This window comes from Podarcis erhardii (genome assembly GCF_964252035.2).
Source record: "Podarcis erhardii genome assembly, chromosome: 10".
NCBI lineage: Eukaryota > Metazoa > Chordata > Lepidosauria > Squamata > Lacertidae > Podarcis > Podarcis erhardii.
In genome coordinates this window covers 53809895-53833342 of record NC_138500.1, presented here as the reverse complement: position 1 = coordinate 53833342, position 23448 = coordinate 53809895, and the positions used below count along the sequence as shown (strand labels likewise).

The 23448-nt window shown below is 40.9% G+C and overlaps 1 protein-coding gene and 1 long non-coding RNA gene across 2 annotated transcripts; one reads left to right on the top strand and one right to left on the bottom strand.

Moving 5' to 3' along the window:
• The first annotated feature begins 6462 nt into the window (after nt 1–6462).
• On the top strand, nt 6463–18952 carry SAMTOR (S-adenosylmethionine sensor upstream of mTORC1). Its single transcript, XM_081878076.1, has 5 exons — nt 6463–6726; nt 14606–14747; nt 15627–15791; nt 16524–16638; nt 18291–18952. The coding sequence occupies exons 1-5, from the start codon at nt 6564–6566 to the stop codon at nt 18918–18920; spliced, it is 1215 nt and encodes a 404-aa protein (XP_081734202.1). The 5' UTR covers nt 6463–6563; the 3' UTR covers nt 18921–18952.
• Nucleotides 16457–20733, bottom strand: LOC309350891. Its single transcript, XR_014160566.1, has 2 exons — nt 20602–20733; nt 16457–16630 (listed from the first exon to the last, which is right to left on the bottom strand). It is a non-coding gene; the product is annotated as an uncharacterized lncRNA (long non-coding RNA).
• Nucleotides 20734–23448: the final 2715 nt, after the last annotated feature.

Here is a 23448-nt window from a genome sequence, read left to right as displayed (position 1 = left end):
TGGACATTCCAGCAAGTCAAGTGCTGAATCGGCCCTCAGTTCTACACCTCAATGCATCTTCAGAGCTGACAGATAGCTCTCAGCAATCTCCATGTGTTTCACTCTGCCTTGCTTTTCCAAACTGCAGGTTTCTCTACACATACCTATCTTAACCTCTTCCCTTTCTCTGGGATGGCCTGTGGAGAAAATAAATTCTTTCCTATCACATGGCATCCCCAAAATGGCACTTGTAGGTGCTTTGATACCTTCAGACACATGCCCCTTGGTGCCCCACAAGGCCCCTGCCCTCCCCTGTTGGTTCTGAGTATCACCAGTTTTTCCTTCTTTGACGTGGATATTTTGTGATGTCCACAATGGTTTTTTAGAGTTACAGATGTGCCCCCTGGTGTCCAAAAATGTTGGGGGTCCCTGCTATAGCCTCTGCTTACATCCCAAGGATTCTAGATATGATCTCTCTACATTTGCCAGCCATTAGCTCCCATTAAAAAAATACCTACTAGCTATTCTGGGCCATTGGCTAGCAATCTGCTTAACAAAAGAGACAAACAGTCCAGTGGTCAGAACAATACCTAAGTGTTATGTTACGTTACTAAATTTCTCTCTCTGTCTGTCTCCTACTCCACCCTAACATTTTTTAATACGTTACTAAATTTCTCTCTCTGTCTGTCTCCTACCCCACCCTAACATTTTTTATGTATTCTCTTAACATCTGCTACTTCATACTAAGGCTGCAGTTCTAATCATATTTACCTGGGAGTAAGCCCCACAGAATATAATGGGACTTAATTCTGAGTAGATATGGTTAGGGCTGTGCTGAAAAGAATATCTTAGAGGTACACAGTTGGGAAAAATATATATACAAGCTTAATTTAGTACTAATTTGTATTACACAAGTTCTTTGGATGCTGTTTCGGTAGCCTCTGTTTTCTTGGGTCTTGCCCTGGCTTCAGTAGACACAAATATTCCAATTTTTAAATATTTATGATATCACCAGCCTCTTTAGATTAGCCCAACTAACATCTCCTCCTCTGTCCTGTCATTTCCTGACATCAGTGTACTGTCCTCAGCCCACTGCACATGAACTGACTAGTAAGCAAGATTATACATAGCAAGTGCTGACAAAATCATGAATCCATGCAAAAGACACAGGCCATTCTGAGTGACATCAAGACAGGAGAGCCTGTTGGACTGGCTGGCTGTTTTGACAGCATTTGCTAAAGAAGAAAAGAAAAAAAGAAACTTGTATGCCAACAAAAAGGTTGACACAAAAGAAGCAACTTGAAAATCAGTAATAGCTCATGGCAGACAGGAACTGTAAGAAGAAAGGGAAGGGGGAAAATAGTCAACAGGACACAGGGGTCATTGCTGAGGGCTGGATAAGTCCTGCTAAACACTTAGCAAATGCTTAAATTATTATCCCATGGAGGCAATTCAGAAGCCTACTACACTGGTGTATTCATACTGACTGCAATAGGGGGTGTAAACATATATACCCAGAGAATCTAGCTATTGCTGTGAATGACTCAGCAAAAGATTTCAACAGGGAGGCTTGCTAAAATAAATGAAGACATGATATGAGCAGGGACACTGTATATAAAATCCTCCGGATCCATTTGTGAGCGTGAAGTGTGGGGAATTAAATATATGAATCCATGTGTGGGTAAACAACAAAAAGAAACGGCTGGGTGCCTAAATTCAAAACATGGGGCTAGCACACAGAGATCTCCAGCAGCAGGGTATTAAATTCACAAAATAAACAGCTCAGTGAAGCATCCGGAATATAGGCTGTTAAACCTTTTTAGCCAGCTTCAGCTATACACAGCAGCTAACCTCTTTCTACCCTCTCTTGCAACGAGCACACCACACACTGTTAAGTAAGTTTAAAATGCTATACTTACAGATTCAAGGACTCAGTCATGCATTGTTCCATGCAACAGCAAGGATAAAACAAGCAAAATGCTCTTCAGTAGAAAATACAGCAAGATAGCTTCAGACATGTGCTCTAAGTTCTGAACTAGCTTAGACACATCTGTCTTTGTCGGCTACATGACACACACACAGAGAGAGAGAGAGAGAGAGAGAGAGAGAGAGAGAGAGAAAGGAAGGAAGGAAGAGGAAAGAAACTTCACTTCCTCTCTGGAGGAGAGTGGGTGTGACTTAACTATCTAGCAATATGGGAAGCTTTTAGCATTATTTAATGATCAGCATACCAGAAAAGGCTCCACATTTCTGTACAGCAGAATGCTGTGGAAGGAACAGAATAGAGACAGGGTTCCAAGAACATGGGATGGATGGGGGATAATCTAATAGTAATGATGTTATTCTTTCCTTGAGCCACTTATTCTACCAACTTTTGTCATATATGAATGAATATAACAAAGATTAAGGTACTGTAAAAAAAGAGAGAAAAGTACACATTTAGATTCTGCAGTATTCTTAGCAGATCATTTTCAGGTCCACCCCACCATCTAATTATCTGGCTATCAGATATCTGGCCAGCCCACCAATTGGATAAAGAGATTATTTGGCACAGGTGTCATGTTTGAGAGGATTGCTGTAAGTGTATATGGTACCTAGGGGCTTGAGTACAGCGGCTGTGCTACATACATCAAGAAAGCACACTTCAGGCCCTTCTAGCCTTACCTTGTTTAACATAATGATAAGGGGAAACAATGCATCAGGAGAGAGCAGCAGGAGTAAGTATGAATGCATTTTCTTTTTACTCAGTTTTGGGCCTGCTTTGAGTTTTCCTGTATGGCTTACAGTAATCAGCCACACAAACTGACAGAAATCAGGATAAAAATGTGGAACCTAAATAACAAATGACAATTGAACTTAAAAGCCTGGGTGCATAAAATGGGTTTTGCGCCATGCTGAAGAAGCAGAAGAACAGGTTGTGGGTGAGTGGACAGGTGCCTGGGGGGAAAAAGCCCTAGTCCTTGTTCACTTGCCTGTTGGTAGGTGAGTCACAAAGGGCCTCTGAAGAGGATGTACCTCATAGTTTAGGGAGGTTTATGTGGGTAGGGGTGCTTTAAATAAGAAGAAAGGATGAGAACCAAAACACATAGGCCTTATATTCAGTTCCTTAGTGCTGAACACAGTAGTAGGGAAAAAGCTCACTTAGTGTGGGTGTCTTCTCTGTTAGAATTCCTGCTCCATGATCGCAGTCATGGGATTGTTGTCTATCACATGACGGTGTATGTTTTGACTCCACAGAGTGGGAAGTGATGGAGACAGGATGTTTGTGTTACTGTGAAGTGGGACTGTTGTCCTTTGTTCTTTTTCTCTTTGCTGTCTGATGCTAGAGAGAGAGGGAGCCATGTTGCTGTGCTCCGAGGGGGGTTATATGTAAATAAAGTAGATTAGCCAAAATGCTGAGTTGCTGAGGTCTGTTACGCAAGCTGTGAAGACTGTGGATCCCTAAGTGTGCCGGTGTCTGTTGGCATCGGTCATTGTGATGTTTGGGCTGAAGAAAGCTTTTGAAGCTCCCGAAAGAACGACCAGGAGGGAGAGAACATGCCAGTCAGGCTGGGTTTTCTTACCTTCTTAATCTATGCATTGTGTTTCACAGGACTGTTTCTCTTGCCTTTTATCTTGTTTGTTGTTAGCTGCTTTGGCACCATTGTGTGGAAAGGTGGCTTATTGTTCTTGATAGCGACAGAGTTGTTGATAATCCTGAATGGGCATCTATCTAGGTGTGCAAGTTCCTAGATGTGATTTTGTTAGTGTCCTTCCTTATCCAGTACAACATACCCTCAAGATAGGCCTGGTTTTGAAAGAGTAACCTGAAGTTTGCCTCCTAGAAATCACCCAAGCGTCTTGTATATTATATTTTAACATGTCTGCATGTTCCTGTTGTGCTTAGTATATCATTTTAGCATGATGGAGAATATTAAGAAGTACTTACAGCTCCCTACAGCTTTAAGAACAGATGTTTGAAACATAATTTCTGTGGTGCACCCAGCCTTTGGATTGAATCAAGACAAAGGCTGCAATCCTAGGCATGTTGACCTGTAAGTTGCTCCATTTAACTGAGTGGGATTTGTCTCTCAGAAAATGTGCAGAGGATTGCACTGTTACACAGAGCCCATTTTTAAAAAACTTGAAAAAGTTAGTGATGACTTAGGTCTCATTTATTTCACTGGGAACTAAATGCAACTTACACTGCAATTCTTTGTCTGTTCATGAGTAACTTGTTGAATTAATGGAACTTACTTCCTCGTAAGCATACCTAGGATGGCAGACTTAGTCTGGCTCCCACCTATTTGCGTAAAATTAATAATGCTTGTGTTGCGTTAGACATGCCAAAAGAACATAGGTAAAATCATAGAATTGTGCCGTTGGAAGCACTCCAAGGCTCATCTAGTGCAATCCTTAGAATAAGGAATAAAAACAAGAATTTACCTTTGATAACTTCAAAATATGCAATTGAAAGTTGCTCTGCATGCAGATCCTTATATATGCACATATACACATACTGTACGTGTGTGTGTCTGCTTCTGTATATTGCTTATGTTAACCAAAACTACCACCAAGAAATAATGACCTTTTAAACTTTTTGTCAGCTCTCCTGACAGAAAAGAGAGAATAATCCTAGATAAGTAGAAGGTTGGGGTGATTGGCACATAGGGTTGAGTAATTTTCAAATAACCACTGCAGCTGTTCCTTTAAGAATACCCTGATGTGCAGACATTAGCAGGCTATAATGTTTATCAAAATGGCCTGGCTTCATCTGCTGATGTCTGTACATCAAGCTGCTCTTAAAGTCATAGGAGCAGGCTAGCCCGGTTATATTTCTGATTATCTAACAACTCTTCAAGTTCAGAATAAAATATGAGACTTCTTTTATATTTGAACCGTAGTTTCAATTTTTCACTGTGACCCCATATCACAATTCTGTTTATGACATTTTAGTATTTGTTTCCCATCCTATGAGCAGCACAGACTTTGTTTTGCAACTTTTCAAAAAAAATATCTATGTAGTTTCTCTCAAAAAAAAGCTATATGCTTGAAGTTAAATATGAAATAGTACGGTACCGGCTAAAGATAGACAGGTAGAGGGAATTTGGCACGAGAGGTTGATTTGATGCATACACGGCAAGATATGAATAGGAGTTGAACACTTAGTAACTCAGGGCTCAGCAAACTTTTTCAGCAGGGGGTGTCCACTGTCCCTCAGAGCTTGTGGGTAGCCGGGCTATATTTTGAAGGGAAAAAATGAACAAATTCCTATGCCCCACAAATAACCCAGAGATGCATTTTAAATAAAAGCACACCTTCTACTCATGTCAAAACACCAGGCAGGCCCCACAAATAACCCAGAGGTGCATTTTAAATAAAAGGACATATTCTACTCATGTAAAAACACGCTGATTCCTGGACCATCCGCGGGCCAGATTTAGAAGGCGATTGGGCCGAATCTGGCCCGAGGGCCTTAGTTTGCCTGCCCATGCTCTGGATGAATGTCCACATTCAGAGGTTGGCAGGGGTTGAAATGGGCATTTAGGAAATGTGGACAGGTTGAATAGCACTATAAACGAGTGTGGAAAAGTTCAGGCTCCTTCAAATGATAAAAAAATTTGACTTATCTGTACAAAATCAAGAGCAAACGAATGACTGGCAAAGGAGAAAGAGGAAAGGATAAAGATGAAGCCAGTAGATTCGCCCTTGAGGTGAACTGGGGGGACACAGCAGGAAAATCTCAAATCTTTCCAATCTCCCTGGTCCCTGGATTGAGTGGTTTTGTTAGGGTTTTTTTACAAGTTTGTTTTTAATGTATTTTTAAACAAATGTATTACATTACTAGTGTTGACCAAACCAAGCATCTCTTATTACAAAGAAGGGGGGGCAGGGGTAGCAACGTGAATAAAATATTGGATGGGAGGGCAAGTAAGCCCCGCTTTGTATAATTGATCACATGATGCAGTGCACAGACACCATTTGAATGACAATGCCCATCAACTTGGGGTTTGTGTGGTCCCCTCAAATATTTTATGAGTGGGCGGGGTATAAAGAATAAATTGTTGTTGTTGTTGTTAGGCAAAGCCCCATGGCCCCTAGGAGTTGGCTCCTATGAGTGGGGGATGTAAAAACTGGATAATTTGTCTTCCTTGCATCATGTTAGGAGCAGGAGGTGGATCTTCATGCCACTTGGACCGTATGGGTGGTTTATAATGCACAGTTCTGAGAACCTGCCTCCCTTTTACGCTTAGGCGTCGCCGCTGGTGCATTTGCTTGCAGAAGCGCTAGCAACATTCCAAAGGCCTAAGGACTACATTTCCCATCAAGCCACGGGGAGCGGGGTGGTGGTGGGGAAAATAACAACGAAGCATCCGGAAACGGGCAGCGCTTCCGGCGGCTGCGCCTGAGAGAAAAGAAAGGCGTGAGACTACATTTCCCAGCAAGCCACGGGAGGCGAGCCGGGCCACGTGACCTTCGCCAGACTTTTAATTCTGCCTGCCTGGCTTGCCGTGAGGCGCAGAAGAATCCGGCGACGGCCGCCGCCCCCTTTCCGCGGAGGGAGCGAGGCGGAGCGCAGGCGCCCTGCTGCCGCTACCACAGCTATGGAGCCGGAGCTGGGGGCCCCCTCGGGCGCCTCCGCCTCCTTCCCGTGCCCCCCGCCGCCGCCGCCGCCGCCCCGCGAGCAGGAGCGGAAGCTGCAGCAGGAGAAGCTCTCCGGGGTGGTGAAGAGCGTCCACCGGCGGCTGCGCAAGAAGTACCGCGAAGGTAAGGGGGGAGAAGCCCCGCCGCGCCTCTGCCCCTCTTCCCGCGGAGCCAAGGGGCCGGGCGGAGGGTCCCACCCGCCCGGGGGAAGCTGAGCCCGGGCCCCACCCCCTTTCCCCGCCTGCCCTGTAGGCCTCTGGCCCCACCGGGCGAGGAGCTAGGCAGGAGGGCGGCTGTGTGGGACTGGGGTCGCGGGCCTGTGGGGGGAGAGGGTGGCCGCCTTGAGGCCTCCTCTCAGTCAAGAAACGGTTGTTGTTAACATCTTCATCGTTGTGCCAAAATGGGATCCAATGGCTTCCTTCCTCTTCTCTTCTCTTCTCTTCTCTTCTCTCTCTTCTCTCCCCCCCCCCCACGACCCCCCAAAAATATCAAGAGCCAGAAAAGTGGCCACAGGGATGATATTAAGCGGTTGCCCGCAAAGCTTTAAGAGGGCGTGACTTAAACCCCCAAAACGTACACAGTATCCTGTATAATTCAGAGTATTATTGGCCATGAATCCGGAGTTTCAAGCCTCTTTATTTCAGCTACCTGCTGGGAGCACCGTGGCAGAGAAGGGTTGGGAGGGGGGAGGCCACGAAGCGATGTGTTCTTCTGTGATCCTGGTCCCAGGGCTTCGCAGTGTTTCCACAGCCCCTGTTTTGAATGCTGCCATTTTGTTCCAGAATGTTATGAAGCTGTACAGCATAATGGGTGTTGCTTTTACTTGGGGGTATTCCAGCCTTGCTGCTCCAGATTATTTTCCTGATTTCGCCTGGCAAGTCCAGGAAGCTAAAGATGTGAAAGAGTTGCGGAAGGGAGATGGAGAAAATGCTACCATATTCTTTTCCTGGCTTTGTGGGCAGTGAAAAGGATGAGGGCCTTTTCTGGACTCTCAGGGCTGTTTTCCACATTTCTGTTGCTTAAAAACAGGTGTACACACCCATATTTTAAGGCCTATGAGGTATGAAGTTACTTGGATGCAATTGGAGAGGGACGAATCTGGAAAGTTGACTACTGGGAATTCTGAAGCTATCCATTTCGGTATTCCGCTTGTTAAACAGACTCTTGCATACGTCTGTATTTCCTAGGCATCTCACCTTGCAAGGCTTCTCTATCTCCAGCCTTCATCCTGTTGATACATTGCATCCTTTAGAAAGACATTCAGTCCGGAATGTATGTTGAGATTGGCAAATATGGCAACAGCTAGTTTAACTTTTCGTGGACTTGCATGAAATCATGTCAGTGGAGTAATTAATCCTAGTAACCAGTCCCCTCCCCCACCCCTCTTCTTGGCAATATGAAAATTCCAGGCAAGAAACAAATTCAGACCTCTCCTTCCAGCTCTTGTCATCACTTTGCATGTCACATATCCAATATCTAATATATAAGTTTACTGAGAGAGAATTGAGGCCTAGTGTAAGCTGTTTGCTGAAGTGCACAGAGTGCAATAGAAGTGACATACTCAGGCCCTAGATACTTAAGCTCTTGGGCAGGGGTCGCCAAGGTTTACTGGCCATGGGCCAGATCACTCCCACGAAGATCGTCCGTGGGCCGGACTGGCGCAGCACGATGCTGGAAATCACATCTGCGCATGCCCAGACACCGAAAATCATGCCTGCGCAGAAGCAATTTTTGGCATCTGCTCATGCGCAGATGCAATTTACGGTATCTGTGCGTGCACAGACACAATTTCTGGCGCCTCTCGGCGAGTCGGTGCACTGATTTAGCACAGCGTTGGGGGGGGGGACTCGCCAAGTGGGCAGCTTGGTTCAGGGGTGGCTCATGGGCCGGTAAAATGGTCTTCGTGGGCCGCATCTGGCCCATGGGCTACACATTGCCAACCCCTGGTCTTGGGGCTCTTATCCAAGGGCAACTGAATAAATCTCATCAAGGGGTCATCTAAAACAATCTTGCATGTCATTGAATAGGTTTAACAAACTTGCAAAACAAGCTATCTGATAAGGGTATTGGATAACTTGCAAGATTGTTTTAGCTCATCCTCTTGATGAGATTTATTCAGCTGCCCTTTGAAAGTCTTTGCAACTCAAAACTTTGTGTTGTTTCTAGCATACCTTGAGTTATCTTCTTTCATTGTCTTGTATTCTAATTTGTCTGGCATGTTTTGGGTGACTAGAGATAATATGGGTGGGTTTTTTTTGTTTTGTTTGCATTTTGGTGGAATCTGTAACATAATCTGTAAGCCATGGGTAGGCAAACTAAGACCCAGGGGCCAGATCCCACCCAATTGCCTTTTAAATCTGGCCCACAGACAGTCTGGGAATCAGCATGCTTTTACATGAGTAGAATGTGTCATTTTATTTGTGGGGCATAGAAATTTGTTCACCCCCCAAAAAAATATATATGTATATAGTCTGCCCCCCGTCCCCAAGGTCTGAGGGACAGTGGACCAGCCCCCTGCAGTAAGTAAACAGGAGCCCTTAATATATTTAGTGTGATTAATATGTCTTAAGCACAAGTGCAACCTAACCTGTCAGCCAAAATTCATGCATCTGTTATATGCTTTGTACTATAGCTATATTTATAGCATAGCTTTTCTTATCCTAGTAAGACACGTTTTAGTAAGATGTATCTGTACCACATCTGTAGAAAAGACATGTATTTGTACTATGAGAAACCCTGCTGATAGAAAAAGGATTATAAGGCATCCTTGGTCTTGAGATGGCCTTAACCACTCCGCTAGTATCATTTTTTGTTTGTTTGTTTAGATTTATATACCACCCTTCATCAAAAGATTTCGGAGGGGTTCGCAAGATCCCATTGTGTGTGGGATCTAATATAATAATGAAATGGCATCCTGGTGCATTTCGTTGCCTCTTTGGTAGATTCAGTCGTGGAATTTTACTGCTGACCCTTAAATAAAAGTCTTGTTTGAATGTGGTACAGATATCCCAAGTCCTCTTTGCATGTCAAAGAGGTGGAAATGTAAATTTCATACTGAGTAGCTAGTTTGACTAAAATGTTCATAACCATTTTCTGTGATGCAGAACAACTCTGGTAATTAAGCTTTTCGTGTGTCCTCATTTACAACTGAAGGAAGCAAATGTACCTGTAACTGCACTTTCTTGCAACCATGCACTGTGACTCTTGCCCCTCTGGGATGTATCTTCCTACTGCCCATCTAAAAAATTAGGCAGGGACCTATCTCATTTGCCATGTATAACATGATGGTACCGTGTATATTGATGCTACACAACAATAATTTTACTTCTATATTATCATCAGCTATTTAAATAAGGTATGAGCCATTTCCTTGATGGCAATTACTTCCTCCCAGAGGTTGCAAGATTATCCTGTGGACTTGGCTTGATTACCTTAATAACTGCTGTGGATGAAGGAAATGCCATTCCTGATATGGTAGTTTCTACATATGTTGTGGCATGTTCTTGTCATCCTTGCTTCTAGATTGTCTATGACCTCTTCTAGCTGAAATCTTGGCACACAAGGAGCAAAGTGGGTGTACAGTAGCATTTCCAGTTAAACCATTTCACTTATTTTGAATTAAATAAATGTAATCTTGTGGTATTTCAGGTTTTTTTGCAGAAGATCAAAGAAAGCAAGTACTTGAAATCAGTCCATTGCTGCTAGTATATCTCTTAAGCATATCCACTCTTCTTTAGAGCTCCAGGATCAGCAGTTGCTAATGGGCTCCCATATGCTTCATCATAGAAAACTGGTGGGAGAACCTATATCTAAGAGATTCCATGGTTGCATATGCTGACCAGGCCAACTCTGCTAGCCTGAGGCAGAACCAAAAAATGGAAATTTTCAGCCCATAGTTGCTGAAGTTAGGACCTTCTTGTAATGGAAAGATTTAAGGAGTAAAACTACAGATCTGCCTTTAATTTACTTGTTTGCGTAATAGGTGCAAAAAAGCAATAGACAAAGTACATTTACTGTTACCTCCTTGGAGTAAAAATGCACGCATCAGAAGAAAACAAGCACTTTATATACACATAAAACCCATCAGTTGTCTTTCGTTTGTTAAGCAAATGGGATGAGTATATAGTTTTCACAGAGGCTTAAGTTTCAATTTTCCATAGTGTCAGCTGTGTCTTGAAGTTAATAAGCTGATGTAGGTTTTCCAAAGAATGTACTGTGAAGAAGCAATTTTAATGGATGTGCTCCTTCTGTCACTTTGAAAGACGGTAGTGAAAGGAAATGTTGGTGATCCAACTTTGCACCCTAATCCTTAGTATATGTGGCATACTTTCTGGCATTACCGCAATTACCTTGGTGTTGTGGCAGTGTTACATGTTGTGGTATTTTCCAGGCATACTGTTGGAAAGTTCCCCCCACCCTCATAAAAGCATTACCACTGTTGAATCTTGAATGAACAAACTTTGATTCTTGTAGAAGACTTTCTTTTCTTGAAACGTGCAGTGCTTGTAGCCCTGATTTGTGGATAAGATATAGTTTTCAAACACAGGCATGAATGAGAGCCAATATAGTTGTGCTGGGGTATGCACATTTTAGCATGATTTTGTCACCAACTAGTTTCACTTGCCATGCCAGCACTATTCGTCCCCAAGTGCTCTGTTATGAGGACTTAGGGGGTGAGAAGGATCTTTGTATCTTAGTTTAGCCATTGGAACTTATAAATATTCTCACAGCTTTGTCCTTTCTCCAAACGTTGAGAGGTGAAGGGCTCCTCCCAAGATTCCTGCATCAGAATTTAGGGAACTAGGATCTCAGTATTAACTTGTAAGGGGAGATGTGATTACTAGACGAGGGGGTGGTTGCCCTCTGTAGTCACTCCAAATGATTGGCTTTATGGACCTTTTAGGTTGACAACTTACTTAAAATGCAAGTTACAAGTTACACTTAACAAAACTGAGTTCTGCAGAAGTCTTTCTCCATAGTTTTGTCTTATTTTATCGGTTCACATCTACATTGAATTGGATGTGCTTCGGCTGTATAGTAAGGTTGTTAAGGACTGTTAATATGTGACCCACACCTAAAACATATTCAACCAAATATTGAACTAAAATTAGTTGAACAGTTTTTCTAGTAGTCAAAATTAGTTGAACTGAAATATTTGGTTTGGAGGTTAAATATGTAATAAGGTGCACAGTTTAATTGGAATGTGAGATGCAAAGCTTTTTAGTTGGAATCTTTTAAGTATCTTTAGATGTGACAATTCAGTGGCATACGGTTTCCTTAAGTTATTTATATTGTAAGGGGGAAAATTGAATGTACTGTATGCAGGTGGGGGGAGGGAAAGGAATATGAGTGTCCAGCCACTACTTTTGAACTGTGCCACTGTTCTCTACCAATATACAGATGTGCTTCAAGTAATATACATCTGTATATTGGTAGAGAACACCTTGCTGTATTTTTTATGAAATGCAATCTATACATATTCCAATAAACAAAAATACATGAACATGGCTCCAAGCTAACTAATGTATTTGCCTGATACCCATTGAACACATGTTTGGGACACTAGATCTGAGCCTAACCTGGTCTCTAGGCTTGCTATGAGGCTTTCCTGTGGTGGGGGTGGGGGGACAGGACTTGATTGGTCAATCTTTCACTTATTCACACAGTATCAGATGCCTCTCCCCAGAACTCAAGGGTGTTCTGCACACACGGAAGTCTTTGACCCTTTTCGTCCTTTCATTATGTTGAAGCTTTTTCCTGACATATTCATTATACTTATGAATAACTTTATAATTCAAAGCAATCTAAGCTACCTGTCAGCTCAGCTCTCCTTTAACCATTATGTTATCCTGATACCCAGTATGTGTACAGTACTTTATTTATTAACTGTATTAAGGTGGGGGCACAGATATAAAACACGAATCTCTGCACTGATTATGAGAGATTTAATCCTACATCACAGAGCTGGGGACAGATACATGTGTATTATTTATTTCTATTATTTACTAAATTTGTATAGCACCCCTTCATCCATAGATCTCAGGGTGATCCACAACATAAAAATACAAGATAAAAAATACAAGATAAAAACACCCAAAATACATAATAAAAACAAGAACAAAAACAAACCAATAGCCAACCCACCCCGGTTCACAGTAATACCATGATGAGATTGCAGCTGCATGCCAATCCCAGGTTGTTTACATGAAGGAAGGTGTAATTTGAAGCATCCAAGTGGTGAATAACAGCTGTTTAAAATAATTATTAGGAAGTTGTATGCAACGTTGCTTCCTAGTCTTTTCTTAAGTGTTTCGTAAAATATTTTGGAATTCAAATTTTGCTTTTGAAAAAGCGAGAGGGTAAAATCTATTAGCACCCATTTTATTTTGATTTATGGCATGCTGCTAATTTTCAGTTATCTACAAAAGAGCTTTTTGGGTGTGTACAAGGAAGTGCAAGAATCAAGTATGTCAATGCCTTTCATTCCAAGTTCTAACAACAACCACCACCACCTGGTAGTAGCTTTTTGAGCATTCAGTCTAATTACCTTTTGACCACTTGGCTTACAGAGGATAAAATTTATTTGAGTACAGTGGTACTTCTGGTTAAGTACTTAATTCGTTCCAGAGGTCCGTTCTTAACCTGAAACTGTTCTTAACCTGAAGCACCTCTTTAGCTGCCGCCGTGCTGCTGGAGCACGATTTCTATTCTCATCCTGAAGCAAAGTTCTTAACCCGAGGTACTATTTCTGGGTTAGCGGAGTCTGTAATCTGAAGCGTATGTAACCTGAGGTACCACTGTATTTTGGCATTGTCTGGGTCAACTTTTCAAGTAACCTACCCTGGTGCCCCTGAAGGGTGAACAAAATGATACTGTACCTACTGTGAGGAACAGGTTAAGGGAGTACAAGCAAAAAAAAATTGGGTAATAGCTGAGAGTTGGGAAAATATTTAAAATGGGTGCTTTAATACAAGCTGAAAGTCTTCTAGAATCTAATGTTTTTTTGTAACATAAAAATAGGCTTTCCCTGCCAGTATACTACAGAGTGGTAGCTTTCCATTTGGTGCAACACTGAATTGGTTACTAGTTGTGAACTGAACAGAGAACATCAGTCAGTTATTTAGAAGAGATTATACAGCTTTCCAGTGTCGGTTACATCAGCATAGTTTAGAAGGTTCAGGAAATGGTGGTTAGAGTAAATTCAATCTTGGATGGTAAACAGTTTGTCTTATTAGTAATCTGATATTGTAGTTTGTCTGCTGAGCCAGAAAAACAAGCAAAATTTTCCATTAGGGTAGTGAAGGCCCTTCATGGGACCTGGAAGAGAGGGGAGGGAAAGGAGGAATGGCTTTTCTCCCTGGATCTCTTCGCTGCAGCACAATCAGTGCTTGTGTGGCTTCTCCAATATGAGCTTGAAAGGGAAGTAGGATAGCAAAGGATAGGTTACTGTGCAGAGTAAACAAGGGAGAAAACCTGAAGTGTTGTAATCTAGTCATATGAGTAACTTCCTTAACGAAGTCAAACTAAATATGCCAGGTATATATTTTCAACCAACGGCTTCAAAAACATTGTAGGCAAGGCTCTTGAGCTACTTTTGAAAATATCTTTTGCATTGGTGTGGTAATTGTAATCCAATTTTCTGTTCTGAATAATGAGTAATCCTTTCTGTGGGTACTTGGGAGATGGGGCAATAGAATATCTCTTTTGCTCCATAGGGTTGTTTCCTTTCCAATTCAACAAACTTGATGCAATCCTCAAATGGGTTTGAGGGAAATATTTCATACCTTTTTTTTTCTATATGACTGAAGATCCAAACTGTATTTTTATACCCAAACAGAAAATGAAGCTGCTAGTTGGTTTCTGCTATTTCTGTTTATTAAGTTTGCACAATTAGGTTTCTCTCTTCTCCTCATTGCAATGCTTCCACAATAAGCCGGACTCGGGGTTTGATGAACACTTGTCCATTATTCTCACCCGTCTCTTTTTTTGTGTGTGTTTTTAGTGGGGGACTTTGATAAAATCTGGCGTGAACATTGTGAAGATGAAGAAACACTCTGTGAATACGCTGAGGCAATGAAAAATCTGGCAGATAACCATTGGACTAAAACCTGTGAAGGAGAGGGCCGCATTGAATGGTGTTGCAGGTAAGTGGTCTAATGCAAACTATTGAGAAAGTTGTTTTTGGTCATAAGCTTGCAGGATTTCTACAGGAGAACAGATTGCAAAAATACATTTCCACAGAATATATGTTTCTGTATATAATTGCTTTCAGGGTTCTGTTTTTGTTTTCTTTATATTTGTAACAGTCTTTGTATTTAACAAATAGTGAATGGAAAACGTGTTTCTATCAAATGTATACAAATGGAGACCTTCTTTCCCAAACCCAAGGTTTCATGATGTTTTCTGCTGCCAAGCTTTGTTTTCAAACCACATGCTTGGTACTAAATTGATGGATTAAGACTGCCTCACTAGACAGGTGGAGATTAAAAGGGATTTTAGTTGTTCGTTCCAGTTTCTAGAATAGATTTACCCAGTAATACTGGAATGTGAAGACCCACCTGTAGTGTAGAAATGGCAGTTCCTTGGACTCTACCCATGCAGTCAAATGAAAGCACTTAGTTTTCAGATTAACAGTTTTAGTTGCTTGTTCTGGTTGAAATGGGGTGTGGGATACAGCTGAAGGGAAGCCCTGTAGAGATATAAACACCAGCTTGGTGTGGAAAACACTTCTAATAAGACAAAAGATTCAGAAGAAGAAAGAAGGAAAGAAACATTAATTGCTTGTGATCCTGAATAAACTGCATGGTCTTGAACAGATAGCTCGGGATACTATATCACATTAATTAACATTTGGCGCAAACCCATTTGTTTAATTTTATGTGTACAATCACTTTAAATCATTCTACCGAGATAAGGAATAATTATACTCTGTTCTTTGAAATATATAGATAAGAAAGTGCCTTTAGAAAATGATAGTGAAAACTATTTTGAGTTTCCTTTCCCCCTCTTTTTTTCTCCGCAAGTGTGTCACGGGAATATTTTCAAAATGGTGGGAAACGAAAAGCACTGGAAAAAGATGAGAAAAGAGCAGTTCTTGCTACTCAAAGTATTCAAACCATGAGTATTCACCCAGCTTCCAAAATAGAGGGTTCTTCTGAAAATTCAAATCACAGTTCTATAATGGATGAGTAAGTGTTATCAGAGGGCAGATGTGGTGGTGGTGGAAGTTCATTTGTGTGTGTTTTGTGAATTTAGCATGCTAGACTAAGTAGGCATTTTAGAGTCCTTTTTATTTTACTGAAGGGGGCCATGTATGTGATCTAATGTTTCTGTTAAAATCAGTGGGACTTTAAAAAGCATACATTTGGCCTGATCATGCCAAACAAGAACTTTATTGCCAAACAACACCAGAGGAAGCCTGAAGTGTATTGTCTAAACAATAGAAACTTAATTTTTTTACCAAAAAACCTGTAAGAGTTGTGCAATTACTAAACTTATTGTGTGTTATAAGCAAAGGTCAGCAGAAGCAGGAAACCTCTATTTTCCCAAAAGACAACAGGACCTATTTATCTTTCACTAAATAAATTTATTATTATGTTACTTTTTGGACCCATATGAAGTCTCCTTCCCTCCCAAAAGAAAAAAACCTTTCAGAAATGTGTTCAGAACAAGGACCTGCTTTGCTCTCTCAATAGCTGAATCACATGGAAGTACAGTTTGAAGGGGACTAGGAAGAGGGTTAGGAATTGCCTATGTGGGGAGTTGTGGGCTGATGGAGTAGACAAGGTTTCTTGGGAAATGCCTTGGCATGTCACCATTCACCAGTTATATAAATGCAGCTATATGTTCCCTGTTTTAAAAGATTCACAGATTTTGTTTCTTTAAAGGTTATTTCACAATTTGAATCCCCTTCTATTTAGATTGCTACATCCTTCAGGAAAGATCAGATTACTTGATGTTGGCAGCTGTTTTAATCCATTTTTGAAGTTTGAAGAATTTTTGACGGTTGGCATTGACATTGTCCCAGCTGTTGAGGTATGAAACATTTGTCAGTACAGCTAATCAAGAGAAGATTATTAAATCCTTAACATGCAAAAAATTATTCAGTTGGATACTAGCAGCATGCACTTGGCTTGTATCCAGCTAAGCCACACTCAAAGCAGACCCATTGACTAAAGTCCATTGATTTCAGTGGCTCTAATTGTGACTTTCGTCAGATACAGTCATATATGTTTGGGTTTGTTTAAGCATTCTATCCACAAATCAATGTGTCATAAAAAGTAAAACTTTTAATAGAACAGTGCAATCCATTAAAGGTAGCAGTTTGGTCATTGGATTTTTCACTAGGAACATGATCTATCCAAAGTTGAGCACTGCTGAACCCCTTGATTACATGCTGTAAAATTCAGGTAAAAATCAGTGGGGGAAATGTCAAAACATATTTTACTTCCTGAATTGTTTTAAAACCAATGTTTTGTATGAAAGACAGCTGCCAGGGTGTTCTTTATTTTTATGTGTATTTATTAATGCATTGAATAATCACTATGAATTTTGCAATATTCCTTTAAATTCCATAGTTCAGTGTTACATCAAAAGTATAATTCAATTCCTTTGTGCTTCAGAATCAGGACTGCAGTGGTTAGACTACTTAATTTGGGGGGGGGGGAGCGCCTCCGATCATCCAACAGATTTCTTGTTAAAAATAATTAGTAATATTTAGTATTGGTGCAAATGCCTAGAAAAACAGCAGATGGCAAGCACCGTCTTATGTCATTTCCACTTTCTCTCTTCCATAGAAGGGAATGTCTCTTATAAAATGATACCCTCTATGGAACAAGTACATTGTCTTAAGAACAAACTGCCATTTGCTTATTTATTTATTTTTAAAAAATGCTTTACACATATGCCTGTTTAGTTTATCAGTTAATTGACTTCTGTAACGCCCTATACAGGGGGTTGCCCTTGCACGATACAGATATTGTGAATAGGGCAGAATATTACTGCTAGAGTGCTGTCACTTTTGGCATGTGGTCTCATGAGACTTCTGTCTTGGAGGATGGGCAGTGGCTGCCTATATGTTACTGGGCCCAATTTAAGGTGCTCTTGTTGACATAGAATGCCATGAGCAACTTGGAAGCAAGGTATCTGAGAGAACACTTCTGCTGATACCAACCTACATCAGCCTTGATATCAGTGGAGGAGGTTCTGCTTGTTGTATCTTCCCTCTGTTGAGTGTTGCTTAACTGCCGGGTATGCGAGGTAGAGCCTTCTTCGTAATGATAAAACTATCTTTCTCTAGTAGGGCAGACAGTTTACACCTTTGAAACTTTTATCACCAGCTACAATACCTTTTTATTCACCCAAGATGATGGTGGAGGTGGCTAACAGCTGTGATCTGCGGGGTTGGTTTTTTTTTTATGCCGTCCAACTCAGTGGGCTTTCTGATGTTTGGCTGCTACAGAATTGTTTATTAAATCTATTTCAATTTCTTACATTCTGTTTTTATTTTGGAAAATGCTTTGCGATTCTTTTTCTTGATGGAAAATGCTCTACAAATGTTTAGAATAAAATACTTAAGCTCAAAAGATTTATCTGTTCATGGTGTAGCAATGCTTCAAATGCATAGTTTTAATGTACCTGGCTTGCACCATCCAAGTAGATTGCTGCATCTGTGTTTCTTTTGGCAGAGCGTCTATAAATGCGACTTCTTGAACCTTCAGATTCAGCAACCTCTTCAGCTTGCACAAGATGCCATAGATGCTTTTTTGAAACAGCTAAAAAATCCTATTGATTCCCTGCCTGGAGAATTGTTCCACATTGTGGTCTTCTCCCTCCTCCTATCTTACTTCCCTTCACCTTATCAACGATGGATATGTTGCAAAAAGGCCCACGAACTTCTTGTATTGAACGGATTGCTGCTTATTATCACTCCTGACTCTTCCCATCAGAATCGCCACGCTATGATGATGAAAAGCTGGAAAATTGCTATAGAATCCTTGGGCTTTAAACGTTTCAAGTACTCAAAATTTTCTCATATGCACCTGATGGCATTTAGGAAGATCTCACTTAAAACAACAAGTGACTTGGTGAGTAGGAACTACCCTGGGATGTTGTACATCCCCCAGGATTTCAATAGTATAGAAGAAGAGGAATTTTCTAATAACTCCTGCTACATCCGATCTGATGCAGAAGATGAACAACTGGCATACAGCTTCATGGAGCTTCCAGATGCTCCTTATGACTCTGACTCTGGGGAAAGCCAGACCAGCTCTATTCCTTTTTATGAGCTAGAAGATCCTATACTGCTTCTAAGTTAATGTAACAATTAAAATATGCTATGAAGTTCAAACTCCCTTTACTGTAAAACTAATTTTGCTATACTGACATCTGCTCTGCACATGAAAGCATTTACAAAAAGGAAATTCGAAAGGTTTTTGGGAGCCATCACTTTTTTCTACTTACGAATTTTAAAATTTATTCTTGTATTGAAAAGTTGAAGTGCATGTTTTATGCAGAATGGCTCATGTCCATAGCATAAACAGGGTTTACTTTAATATTTGTATCGGTAAAATACTCCGGAAAGGTACAATTTCCCCTCCGCCCTCCAGTGCTGTGAACTGTGATTTTGCAAATATGCTAATGTTTCTTGGTGTGATATTTTTAAATCTCAAGATATGATTTTTGAGGTTCATGCTAGCATTTCTTAGAGGTTTGGCGCAGAACGTTTATAGTATGCACTGTTAGTGTTTGACTTGAACAAAAAATGGACCTAGAACAAAGTTTGGGTTGAGTCAATCTTGATAGGGTAAAATGAAAATCTCTGCAGATTGGTTTTACATGTCTTTAATGCTGCAATTAGAACATTTCAGGAAGAGATTAGATTCTCTTGCCCCTGATGCTGTTGGAATGATATATAACATACACATATATAATGGTAGATTTAAAATATGGGATTATTATTATTATTATTATTATTATTATTTTGTTAACTTCCAAGGTACAATATCCTTGCCATTTTTTAATTACACTAACATCATTGCCCACACTACAATTTTTCATTGTATTTTGTGTTACAAAGTATTTTGCATTGAAGTTCAGTACAAAGCTGCATAACAGTCCCCTCCAGAAGTCTCTGATGCGTGAAATCAGCAAAGTATTGAATTGAGCCTCATTATAATCCTACATATTTTTATTAATGTAATTTGTAAGTTTTTCCCGCAGCTATGAATGAAAACAAATAAAGGCACTCTAGTGTTTTGGAGGGCTAGATGACTAATCTGCATAATAAATCTTTTTTAAAAAATTCTGAAGTTCACAAGCTAAGAAACTGGTTTCTTTGGTGGCAGATAGAAAAATGAAGTATAACTTGTTTTCACAAATCTAATCCTGGGTGGAACTGTTTCCTTTTAAACAAAATCTGTTTTATTAACTGCACCAACATTTTTAAAACTGCACCAGAATTTTTGGACTCCTATATCTAGCTTCCATATCAGATTAAAGGCATTTGTTTTCACATGTCTTAATGTGGGTTCAAGCTGATACAAGTTGAAATATATAAACCAACAGCAAAAAGACCCAATGGTTTCTGTACTTTCATAAAATGAAAATCAGTAAAATATATTTAAAAATAAATAAAATGGCAGTTTTAATAAATGTTGGCCTGGTGTTAAGCAGTCAGCTGCCATTTCAGGAGTGCCACTACACAGCTTGAAAGGGATTTCTGTGTGTTTAAAAATGTGTACAAGTTTTACACTCCCACCAAAATGTCACACTAATGTTTCACAAAACTGACATCTCAACTTGCTTTTTGAATACTGTTCAGTAGTTTTTATACACAACTTTCATACAGTGTGGTGTTGCTTTGTAAACATTTTTTTTTTGTACCTCTTGCATGTAACATTAAAAAACAACCCTATGAATGTTCAGATTTGACTGCAAGTAACCATAGGGAATTTATGTTTAAAAGAAAACCTGATTAATTGTAAGGTTTCTTCTTACCTTCTGAAAAGGACAGTGTGATCCCTCTGAAGGCTTTGTGGCACAGCCTCAGGCCCAGATTTGGCCAGCCACTCACTCACTTAATCCCACAGGCAAAAGTAGGGTATGGATGGGCTGCATCTGTGACAACAGGGTGATTGCCTGTCATATCCTGCTTGTCATAACTGCTATCTTGTAGAGTGGCAGTTGGCACTCTGAAGCATCACGCCCCAGTTAGTTTGATTATCCATTGAACCAAGAATAGTTGCTGCATAGGCAGGTAGAGGTTTCCTACATCTAATGCTAAATGTTCCTTTTCATTTATTTAAAAGCTTCCTAGGGTGTTTTTGTGTGTGTTGGGAGTAGGTAAAGCTGCCATGCTGGTGCTACCTTTTCTCTCATTCCAAATATATACTTCTCAAATGTGCAAGATGTGCAGTTTAATATTAGCAGAAAGTCCCTAGGACTTCCTAAGCATAGGTGCATTTCTGTTATATAGTGCATGTTAATGTTTTCTCATTCATTCAGATCCTGAAATTCAAGTCATGATATATGTAAGTGAAATGGTTTAAAACTTTTAATGGTAGAAGTTGGCCAGTAATATCTGATGGCTTGGTGAAAGTGTTGTGGATCCTTCAGTAGAGGAATCACTTTATTATTTTCCCATTTGCCCTAATGTGAACAAATATTTTGGAGCAATTAACCACCCCAAGTAATATTTGCAGGCACATTTTATTTTAAATGGACTTGTTACTGGAATCTCACTAGAAATACAGAGAAAGCTGTGTAAATATGGGGAGTTTTAGGGTTACCAATAATAAAGGAATCCAGGTCAACGCAAGGAAGAATGTGTAGCACAAAAAAAATTGCATTTGTGTTTTCATTTCATTTAGGTTTTTTTGTGAACACATTAAAAGAAGGTACGCAAACAGCTTTTGAGTATTGCTTGGTGTGTGCTATATTGCCCAGTTTGCTCTTCGCTATGTATGAGGACACTACTTCAATGATTAACTTGTTGCAAAGTATACAGTGTGAGTGCAGCATTTTATCACAAACCATAATAATCTGTATATTTATACCAGATTTTATACATAATCTTCAGAAATGTTTTAGAGGTATTCAGAACTGGGAAAAGGGGCCTACTTCATCAATCCAATAATGCCTTGCTCTGGTCCCACCAATTTGTTTATTTTAAATATACCTGATTTATAAATAATATTTTAAATTTTAAATAATATTTAAACATCAACTGTAGGAAACTTTATAATTTTTAGTTTATAATTAAAATAACATGTATTTTACCCATATCAATCATTACACACTCACTTAGAGATTAAGGCTTATCCATTTCTAATATATTTTGGTTCATATATATCAGATAAAAATATTTAGCACTCTATGTGCATTCATTTATTTCCAAAAAAAGTAGTAGAACATATGAATTCATCACTGACGCTTACCACTGAGTTTGCGTTCCTGTTTACAATTTGTTTAGAATGAAATATTTTGAGAATTGTTTTAACTTGTCACTTTCACAATCTTAATCATTCCCCCTTTTTAAAGGTTGCAATTACTAGCCTGTAACTTGTACAACTTAAATAGCATCAACAGATATCAAACAACAAAGCGACTTTCAGCACCAATTTTACTAAAGCCCTTTGGTCTTTGATGCACCAAATTAAGGCCGCTACCACTTTGCAAAGGTATAGAATTAAACAGAGGTGTTCTTCAGATATCTCACCTATAAATACTGTTCACACCCAATGTAAATAAACCATATTTTCCAAAATTAGTTGAGTTCTTAAGCATTTATACTGCCTGTGCCCAGAATTGGCCATTGTTATGACAGCAGCAAACTTGTTCTCAAGGGAGAGCTGGTAAGATAGAAAGTGTGTACATGTGATGCTACCGTTTTGGTTGGCTGGAACATGCCACAGATTATTTCGTTTGGATTGTGTGAGAGGTGGCCTCTTGTCCACCAGGATGTGCAGACCAAGTGGCCCAAGGCTCTTGGTGCTCAGTTAAGTTACATGCAAGCAATATCCACCCTGGGCTTCAAAATGTCTTGGGCCAGCCTGCCACCTATATCAGGGTTTCCCAGACTCTGGTCTCCAGCTGCTTCTGGACTACAATTCTCACCATCCCTATCCAGCAGGACCAGTGGTCATGGATGATGGGAACTGTAGTGCGAAATCAGCTGGAGATCCCAGTTTGGGAAACCCTTCTCCAGATGAACTGGGGTGTACCTGCCTTAAGGAGTCCTTCTCTTCCTTTGACGGCAACCTTCAGAGCTTTGCAGCACCTCAGCAAGTTGGAACTTCCAACTTGGAAGCCACTCTGCCCATGCTCAGAGGCCAACGACGTCTTACCGAAAGCCGCTTTTTGATCAGGTTGGGGACCGTGCTGGGGGAGCCACTCCGCCCGCTGCCAGCCCAGGACAACGACGCCTCCCTTTGCAGCGGGAGACGCCTGTGAAAAAGCAAACACAGCCAGGGCGTGTCTCCCCCCATGCAATCTTCTCGAGGGCTTGTAAGCGACGTCTGGAAAAGGGTCCCACAGAGGTGACTCCTCCATCGGCTGCGGGGTGGGAAAGCGACGCCGCTCAGCTCAGAAGCTGCTCTGGCGTCCGGGATTCCTTCTCCGTCAGCCCGCCCGAACGCCCTCCGGACGCGTCGCTTTTTTGAGCCCTCGCGCTCCCCGTACCCGCGGCAGGCAGGGGAGGAAGCGTCAAAATGGCGGCGGGAGGAGAACTTTTCGGAGTGAGCGGCGGCGGCGGCGGCGGCGACTGGTGAGTTCAGCTGTGAAGGGGCAGCCGGGGAGGGGTGGGGGGCACCCGGCTGTAAATGGGGCTCGAGGAGGCGAGGCGGA

Excerpts from the sequence above, each read along its gene's own strand:
- SAMTOR (XM_081878076.1), top strand. The coding sequence starts at position 6,564 with ATGGAGCCGGAGCTGGGGGCCCCCTCGGGCGCCTCCGCCTCCTTCCCG. Across the intron at positions 6,727-14,605 it reads GCGCAAGAAGTACCGCGAAG|TGGGGGACTTTGATAAAATC; the intron begins GTAAGGGGGGAG and ends GTGTGTTTTTAG. Across the intron at positions 14,748-15,626 it reads CGCATTGAATGGTGTTGCAG|TGTGTCACGGGAATATTTTC; the intron begins GTAAGTGGTCTA and ends TTTCTCCGCAAG.